Source organism: Hipposideros armiger, unplaced genomic scaffold, assembly GCF_001890085.2.
Source record: "Hipposideros armiger isolate ML-2016 unplaced genomic scaffold, ASM189008v1 scaffold_5, whole genome shotgun sequence".
In the NCBI taxonomy this organism is placed as follows: Eukaryota; Metazoa; Chordata; class Mammalia; order Chiroptera; family Hipposideridae; genus Hipposideros; species Hipposideros armiger.
This window is the reverse complement of record NW_017731355.1, coordinates 1,783,784-1,793,558: the sequence shown is the minus strand read 5'-3', so window position 1 is coordinate 1,793,558 and position 9,775 is coordinate 1,783,784. Positions and strand designations below refer to the sequence as shown.

Sequence of the window (9,775 nt, the reverse complement as noted above, 5' to 3'; positions counted from 1 at the left end):
CCTCTGGCGTCCCAAGCCAGTTCTTAACCATCACACCACTCGGCCGGCCCTTGAGCATTCTTATAACCAGTGTTTGGAACAATGTGTCTGATAGATTGTTTATCTCTGTTTTGCTTAGTTCTTTTTCTGGAACTTGGTTCTGTTCTTTTATTTGGGATATGTTTCTTTGTCTCCCCATTTTGGCTTACTCCCTGTGTTTGTCTCTATTAGGTAGGGCTGCTATGTCAGCTGGTCTTAGTAGAGTTGCCTTATGTAGTAAGTGTGCTGTGGGGTTCAGTGGCGCAGTCTTTCTGGTCACCTGAGCCATGTGCTTCAGGTGTGTCCCTTGGGTGGGTTCTGTGTGTCTTCTTCTTATAGTTGAGCCTTGGTTGATAATTGCACATCAATGGGAGGGACTGACCCTTGGGCTCACTGGCTGTGAGGACTGGCTTTGAGTACAGTGGAAGAGTTGTTGTGAAGGGGCTGACCCCACAGAGCAGGACCTGCCTCAGCAGGACTCTGGTGCCTGCCCAATCCGTCCCTTGGGTGTGTTGTACTTGGAGACGGATGGATGATTCCAGCCCCAGGACCACCTTGGAGGGGATCCACTGTAGGTCTACTTCAGCCACAGCCCATGTCCCACCCAGGGCCACCCAGTGGGAGCCAGAAACAAATCCACAGATGGCAGCCGCCCGTACTGTGCTTGAAAGCGCCTTGAGAGGCCAAGCCACGAACCAAGGCCTGCTGCTTCTCGTACCAGCTTAGGGCTGCTCAGCCAGAGGTACAGGACATGCTCAAACCAGATGCTCTTTGTTTGGGTTCTGTGAACCTTTGAGAGACCCTAGGAAAGTCTGCAGTTTGAGCTAAAGCAGGCGGTCTGCACGAAAAAGTCACTGAAAACAGCTGGGTGTGCCTGAAAGTTGGGTGGGGCCAGGTCTCAAATTGCCAGGGTGGAGCAAGCGAATGGTGGAGACTCAGGTATGGTGCTACCTGTGTTCAAAAGCCAGGATGGGGGAGTGCTCAACAAAGAAACAATGGCCTTCGCCAGCTTCCCTGTCCAGGAGAAAGCCTCCTCTCCAGCCCCTGTCCCAAGTCAGACAACTCAGTTCCCCACCATATGTGCCTCCTGCCTTACCAGCTGCTGCCCCAGTGCTTGAGCTCAGAGCCAGTGCTTCTGTTGGTGGGTAAGTCTGCTTGCAGTCCCTTTAAGAGGAGTGCCTGTGAATGCAGCTGCACTCAGTCTCACTCAGTCACCATCTCCGCTGGTTTTCACAACCAAAAATTATGGGGACTTCTCTCCCCAGCACTTCTCTCACCCTGGGCTGGGGCGGGGCTGGGATCTCTCATTCCTCTAGGGACCCCCACAGCGGAAGTAACCCTCCTGATCTTTAATGGTCACACGCGGGTATGGGACCAGCCCATTCTGCATCTCTGACCTTCCTACCATTCTGGAGGTGGCTTCTTCTGCACATCCTTAGTTGAAAGGCTTAAGTTCAGCTTGATTTTAGGCAATTCTCAATAATGGTTGTTTTGTAGAATAGTTGTAATTTTGATGTGGTTGTGAGAGAAGGTAAACACAGCATTTACCTACTGCACCATTGTGGTTGTTGCTCCTATCTTAAATTCTTGAAGATAAACAATAGTTTTGCTTATTTTTTTTTTGAAAGAAACAGAAGTTTCATTTTAAGTTTTGATAATATAAACCCCAGGTATCAGCTATAACCTTACTGAGGTGTTTGTTCTTCTTTATGCTGAGTTCTTACTGCCTAGATATTTCCATTCTTAGTCTAGGCCTTAAAATTTTTTTTTTCTTTAATTCTGTTGGCTACATATATTTCAATAATTAACCAAATTACTAAGTTGGCTTTGTTAAAGGAGTTCATAACTTACCCTCCCATATTCTAACAACTCAAGAACTTTTATCAGAAGTAATGCTTATTAGCATTTAAAGTTAAAAAAATTTTTGAAGGAAGTTTGAGAGATAAATACTTTTCCTAGAACATGTCTTGGAGTCAATGAAAATGGAAAAATATGCATTAATTTTGTAAAAATACCAGAATTGAGATTGGAAGTTGCTGAATATTTAAATCATAAGTAGGAAATATTCTTTCTTATAGTCTCTTGACAGTTTGAAGAATTATTTGGTCAGATGAAAAGGACTTGATAAATGTAAAGATAACAGCTAATAATTATTGAATACTTACTATGTGCTAGATACTGGTTTAAGTTTTTTAATATGTAATAACTTATTTAATTGATTATTGAATAGTCATTTGATTTGTTAAAAGGTTTGAGTTTTCCATCTTTATTAGTGAAATTTAAAAATAATTGTCCCTACCATTAAAAGAAAAAATTACAAATTTAAAATATATTTTAAGTTTTATAACAATCTGGGAAACAGGTTTCCAGCTTGTCTATTGTGTGTGTGTGTGTATTTAAAACTATGATTCAACCAATTTTATTTTTTTGTCTATTACTAATTGATTTTCCCTAGTGTTTATTGAATATTTAAAATGATTAATTGAAAATATTAATAAATGTTGAACAAACTTTGATATACTTTGCTTTCATGAAACAAAAATGAAAACTTTTTTTAATAGACTTTTTTTAGAGCAGTTTTTGACAACAAAATTTACAACAAAATTGAGAGGAAGGTACAGAGATTTCTTATATACTCATTACCAACATCATTTATCAGAATCATACATTTTTTTTTTTTTTTACCAAGGATGAACCTACATTGACACATCACCCAAAGTTCATAGTGTATTATAGGGTTTACTCTTGGTATTGTATATTCTGTGGGTTTGGACAAAAGTATGATGACATGTATCCATTATTATAATATCATAGAGTATTGTTCTGCTCTAAAAATCCTCTGTGCTCTGCCTGTTTCTTCCCCAGCCCTTTGCAACCGTGATCTTTTTATTGTCTATCGTTTTGCCTTTTCTAGAATGTTGTATAGTTGGAATTTTATACTATATAGGCTTTTCAGATTGGCTTTTCATGCATGGCTTGATAGCTTATACAGTTTAAGGAAGAAATTATACTAGTTCTCCACAATATCTTTCAGTGGAAAGAAGCAGAGGGAATACTCACTAATTCATTCTGTGAGGCCAGCATTATTACCTTAATACCAAAACTAGACAATGGCATTACAAGAAAAGAAAACTACTTTTTCTGTATCTATTGATATGATCATGTTCTTATTTTTTTTAGTCTATGTGTTGGATTACATTAAGTGATGTTTGAATATTGAACCAACCTTGCGTACCTGGGTTAAGTCCCACTTAGTGATGGTGTATAATTCTTCTTATACTTTTTTGGATTGGCTTTACTAATATTTTGTTGAGGGTTTTTGTATCTATGTTCATGAGTGATAATGGTTTATAGTTTTCTTTTCTTGTAATGCCATTGTCTAGTTTTGGTATTCCCTGTACCTTTTCCCTCTGAAGAAGACTGTGGAGAATTGGTGTAACTTCTTTCTTAAATGTTTGGTAGAATTTACTAGTGAACCCACCTGGACCTGGTGTGTTCTTTTTGGGAAGGTTATTAATTGTTGATTCAATTTTTAATAGATATGGGCCTATTCAGATTGTCTTTCTTCTTGAGTACATTTTGGCAGATTGTGACTTTAAAGGAATTTGTCTAGGTCATCAAATTGGTGGGCATAAAGTTGTTTATAATATTCTTTTATTATAATATTTTTTAAATTTCCATAGGATCTATTGTGCTATCCTCTCTTTCATTTCTGCTATTAGTAATTTGTGCTCTCTTTCTTAGTTAGCTTGGCTAGAGTGTTATTGATTTTTCTTTCAAAGAACCTGTTTTTTGGTTTTGTTGATATTCTTTATTGATTTCCTGTTTTCAATTTCATTGATTTGTGTTCCAGTTTTTATTTTTTTCTTCTACTTGATTTTGATTTAATTTGCACATCTTTTTCTAGTTTCCTCAGGTAAAAGCTAGATTATGGATTTTAGATCTTCCTTTCTAATATAAACATTCAATACTATAAATTTTCCTCTAAGTACTCCTTTCACTCTAGCCCATAAATTGTGATAAGTTTTATTTTTATTTTCATTTATTTAAAAATATTTTAACATTTTTCTTGAGCGTTCTTTTTGGCCCATGTGTTATTTAGAAGTGTGTTTAATCTCAAAGCATTTTGAAATTGCCCAGCAATCTTTCACTTATGTATCATCATACGTAAGCATATATGTGCACATAATATATATATATAAGCATACATAATCAAATACATTGTTGTGATGATTATTTTGAACAAAATATATTTGTTGTTGAAAATTTTATTTGTTAGATTAATTAAGAGTAAGAAATAAAACATTTTTATTTTACCTTCACTTATTCCTTCTCTGATACCCTTTCTTTATGTAGATCTGAGTTTCTGACCCATTACTTCCCTTCTCTCTAAAGAGCTTCTTCTAAACATTTCTTGCAAGGCAGGTCTATTTCCAACAAATTCCCTCAAAATTTGTCTGATAAAGTGTTCATTTCTCCACTTTTGTAGGATAATTTCTCAGGGTACTGAATATTAGGGTGAAGTTGTTTTTCTCTAAACAACTTAAATATTGGGTCGTCGGGAAAGTCATGATGTATTTTTCTATGTTTTTCAATGCAAAAATGCATCATGACTTCCCCGACAACCCAGTATTTCACTTCATTCTCTTCTTGTGTGGTTTCTGAGAAGTCGAATGTAATTCTTATCTTTGCTCCTCTATAAATAAGTAAGGTGTTTTTTTCCTTTGGTTTCTTTCATGCCTTTATCTTTGCTTTTCTGTAATTTGAAAATGATATGCTTAGGTGTGGTTTTTTTTTTTTGCATTTATCCTACTTAGTGTTCTCTGAGCTTCCTGGATCGTTCGTTGGCTTGGTGTCTGATGTTAATTTGGGGGAAATATTCAGTTATTGTTTCCAATATCCTGTTCATTTCTCTCTTCTTTTTCGGGTATTCCCATTACATGTTTGTTATTCCTTTTGTAGTTATCCCACAGTCCTTGGATATTCTGTTGTTTTTTTTCAGTCTTTTTCTTTTTTGGTTTTTAGTTTTCAAGGATTCTATTGATATATCCTTTTGCTTAAAGATTCTTTCCTCATCTGTGTCCAGTCTACTAATAAGCTTATCAAAGCATGTTTCATTGCTGTTACAGTGTTTTTTTTTTTTTAAATCTAGTATTTCTTTTTGGTTCTTTCTTAGAATTAACATCTCCCTTTTTACATTGCCCATCTGTTCTTTCATGTTGTCTACTTTATCTGTTAGAGCCTGTATCATGTTAATCATAGTTGTTTTAAATACCTGGTCTGGTAATTCTTTTATTATTTTTTATTTTTGTCTCCAAAATGTGTTTATTGGCATGGTTCCTCACTCATCTAGGTGCTTTTAGTGCTGCTTCCTTTGGAAGGAGCATCCTTCTGCAAGACTTGCTTTTTCTGCTGTGGGCTGACAGAGGACAGTAGAGCAGCCAACACTCGAAGCTACCATTTGTGCATAGCTTGAGACGGTGGTGATTTTATAGTATCCTGGGCATTTCACATCCATGAAGTAGGAATGGGAGCTCTGCACTAGGCACTTCTTCTTGTGTTTCCTCTTCTCCTCTTCTGGAGAGGGATGAAGGATATTTTTATTGAGAGGAATGTTAGTGTGGGGAGGTTGTTACTGCCGGAAAGGTGCTGGTAATTCTTACATTTCTGCCATGTCTGGTTCTGATGATTTTCTGTTTCTTCTAATTGTTTTTACTTTTTGGTATGGCTTGTAATTTTTTCCTGATAGCCAGACATGATATGCCAGATAATGTCAAAGGAATTACCATAAGTAGATGTTTAGTAATGCTGAATGCTGTGGTGTGGTGTGGGGGGAGGGGAAGCATTCTATGTTACTATGATAAGATCTCAGTCTTTTAAGGAGCCTTTGCCTCTGGACTGTGAATTTCACATGTGTTTTTCAGTTTTTTTCTTCCCTTTAGATGGGACAGGATGACTGGAGTGGGGTCCAGTTGGGTATTTCCCTTCTCCCAGGTGAATTAGGCTCTGATAATACTCCACCTGGTTAGGCCCTGGCTAATTGATTTCCCCTGATGGCAGGCCTTGTTGAGGAGAATAAAGTACATTGATGTATTTCTAAATGGTTCCCTTCTGTGCCCTGACACCTTTATGTACAAATTATGATTGTATTAGGTTCATTTATTCTTTATAAATAAACCCTTATTGATCACATATAGCCTGGTTCTCAGACAGTTTGGTCTTAGTATCTTTGATAGTCTTAAAAATTACTGAGGACTCCTTAAGAGCTTTTATTTATGAAGGTTTTATCTGTTAATATTTACCATATTGGAAATTAAAATTGAGGAAATTTGAAAATATTTATTAGGTACCTATTATATATTAACATAAATAATACAACTATAAGAAATACAACTATATTTTCCAAAACAAAAAAAAATTGTGAATGAGTAGCATTGTTCTACATTTTTATAAATCTCTTTAATGTTTGGCTTAAGAGATGACAGCTGGATTGTGATATCTGCTCCCTGGTGAATATGTTGTTACATGTTTTGGTTGAAATATGCTTGTATGAAAGTGATCTAGCTTCCATAGATATGTAGTTAGAAAAGAGAGAAACCTGTCGATAGCCTTTTCAGATAATTGTAGATATCCTTTGACCTACTTAGGTAAATATATGTTTAGTTCCTTTGAATCATTGTGAAAGTAAAGATAATGTCTTATTTAGTACAGGATCTGCATTTTTGGAAATTGTAGTATTAATTGAATTTGCCTTTTCCTTTCCCAACATAGAGTTAATAGTAATGGTCCCTGTGGGATGCATTCTTGGCTTGGTATACTGGCAATTTGTTCTCTTTAAATTCTCCAAAGCCCTGAATGCCCTGGTGGCCATTCATATAATTCATATAATTGTTTGTGAGCTCTCCCAGTCTGTGGTAGTATTTCTGAAGCCCTTCATAAAGTTAGCTTAGAGGACTTTTCTTCCAATTTCTAACTGAGCTTAACCCTGTTGTCTCAACAATATCCTTGAAGGGACATCAAGCCTCTACAAAACTTGCATCTTAACATCCAGGATTATCATCTGCACATGGCTTTTGGCTCTTCTGGGTCAAAACTATTCATCAGTGGCAGAAAGGATGGGTACAGAAAGTAGAATCCACATAATTCAGAATACACTTCACTCAGGACAGTGAAGTTGGAACTATCCTTGGCTTAGAGCATTTGGAGTATGGTGTGTTGACACTCGCTGCCCAGGAGTGTGCTGTATAATTTGTTGCGCTGTTTCTCATTGGCTGAGAGCTTATGATAGTATACATTTATTGAAGAGTTTCATTTGTTCTCTTTTTACCGCTGTATCATAAGCCCTTATGCACAAAGTTGGTGTTATTCTCTTTGTATCCCTCATGAGCGAAGGATATTAATTTTGAATATGTTGAGCTTGAGGTAACTTTATTTTCCAAAACAAAAAATATACCTGTTGGATACCAAAGAGGAATTGTGTAATAGGCAGTGCTTAACAGGAACTAAGAGATATGTTTGGACTCTATAGAGGTAGGCACTGGGGATTATTATTATAGGTCATTGTAAAAGTTGAGAGTAAGAATAAGATTTAAGGAGAAAATGTGGAATGTGAAGAGGACCATGGTCAGTTCTTACTAGATACATGATGTTAAGCCAGTTATTTGACTCCCCCATGCTCACTGTCCTCATCTATATGGTAAGGAAAATAATATCTACATCACAAGATTTTTTTTTTTTTTAAGATTTTTATTGGGGAATTGGGATGGGAACAGTGCTGGGGAATTGGGGGAAGGGGAACAGACAAGTTGCTGTTCTTTTTGTTCTTCAGTCTTGTTGTGGAGGACGTTGCTTCACTGGCCCAAGTTGGCACCATCATTGCGCTCTTCCCGGGCAAGGCAGATCAGTCGCCGCCTTCTGGATGGCTGCTCACTGCAGCTGCTGGCCGCTCACACTGGCTGCTGGCTACACACGGTAGCCCATGGCAACCCACTGCCACAGGGGCTGCAGCCTATGCTGTCCAGCGACTTACGGCAGCCCAGCTCCAGGTTGAGCTGTTGTTCAGCATCTTAGCTGTGGAGGGCAGTGTCACTGGCCCTCACATGTGGGATCCGAACCAGGGCCCTCTGGCGTCCCAAGCCAGTTCTTAACCATCACGCCACTCCGCCGGCCCTTTTCCGTTTTTTTTTTTGTTTTTTGTTTTTTGTTTTAAGCTGAGCCATCCTGCCACCTGTTGGCAGCTCAGCGGCTGCTCAGCTCGGGCTGGGAATCGAACCGCTGTTGCTCAGAGCTTAAACTCTTGAGCGAGCTTTTAACCAACTGAGCCACTCGGCCGGCCTCTCACAAGATCTTTAATACATGTTATTTTCTTTCTAGCTTTCTTACTTTTCCAATCTCTTTTTAGAAAATATTTACAGTGTTGTTCAAAAAAGGGTTTAAATTTGGCTTAGGAGTTTACTGGGCAAGAGGGCAAAAAGGGAAATTGGATATATTCCAAGGTACTACTATTTGTAAGGAAGGTACAAACCCACTTTGGGGTGTGGTCATGTTTTCTTGGCACAACTATACAGAATTCTCCCTGTGTATAAATATATGTATACAAGACCTGACAATTAAGTTCGTGAACTCATCTTAGAAAAAGTGCTACATACCTCATTGCTGAATATCACTATGGTCACCTTCGAAGTACTCCCCTTGGGAAGATATGCACTGGCACCAGCTCCTAGTCCACCCTTCAAAGCAGTTTTGGAATTCTTTTTCTGGAGTAGCCATCAGAGCTGTTGTATTACCCTTGATGTTCTGAGTGTCATCAAAATGTCTTCCTTTCAATATTTCCTTTATCTTTGGGTAAAGAAAGAAGTCATTGGGGGCCAGATCAGGTGAGTAGGGAGGGTGCTCCAATAGTTATTGGTTTACTGGCTAAAAACTGCTTTACAGACAGTGCCGTGTGAGCTAGTGCATTATTGTGATGCAAGAGCCATGAATTGTTGGCGAAAAGTTCAGGTCGTTTTCATCTTTTTCACGTAGCCTTTTCAGCACTTCCAAATAGTGAACTTGGTTAACTGTTTATCCAGTTGGTACAAATTCATAATGAATAATCTCTCTGATATCAAAAAAAGGTTAGCAACATCATTGCAACAAGTTTGCGAACTTAATTGTCTGACCTGTATATAGTTCTATTTTTCTGGCTCAAAGTGGGCTTAAACATATTAACTGCTTGTTAGTTGTAAATTGCTATATTAGATGGTAATAGCCAACAGAAGATTGATTAATTATTAACTTTGAGTTCTAACACAATGAACAAAAATGGTAAACATAATTTTTTTCTTAATTTTGACTATGAAATCCCTCCCCATCCCTGCCAAGGTTATTGTCTCTTTATAATGTTTTTACACCTGTCCCAGGCCATCACTTTTATTTTTATTGATGAATTCTTTGCTTTAAATCCCAAAGCAGTGTGTTGCAGTAGTTTATAAATCTCTTCTCTCAGGCTTTGGAAAAGGCAGATTCTGAATTCTCTTTTATGTATAAAGTGATTTATACCACTGTAACCTAAAGATAGGAACGAATGGATTGTGAAATTTAATAGCAAATGTGTTAAGGTTTAAGTTGAGAATGTCACATAAGTAAACATAATGCATTTTTATTTTAGTTGCAGAGAAATGATTATTGTGGTAATGAAGGTTGACTGGATTTCATGACTAATTGGCTTGAAATTCACATTATGTGCAAATAGGTAATTCCTTACTTTTTTTTAATT

At 37.4% G+C, this 9,775-nt stretch overlaps 2 protein-coding genes across 2 annotated transcripts in view; one reads left to right on the top strand and one right to left on the bottom strand.

The window, feature by feature from the left end:
- MNAT1 (MNAT1 component of CDK activating kinase) overlaps window positions 1-9,775 on the top strand; it is a 180,852-nt gene that overhangs the window by 41,991 nt on the left and 129,086 nt on the right. The gene's annotated exons all lie outside the window — the stretch shown is intronic.
- LOC109384508 (40S ribosomal protein S27-like) lies at window positions 5,378-5,641 on the bottom strand (the record flags this gene model as incomplete). The annotated part of the gene is made up of 1 exon (XM_019645937.1): window positions 5,378-5,641. A coding segment is annotated over one exon (264 nt), but the record flags the coding sequence as incomplete, so codon positions are not given.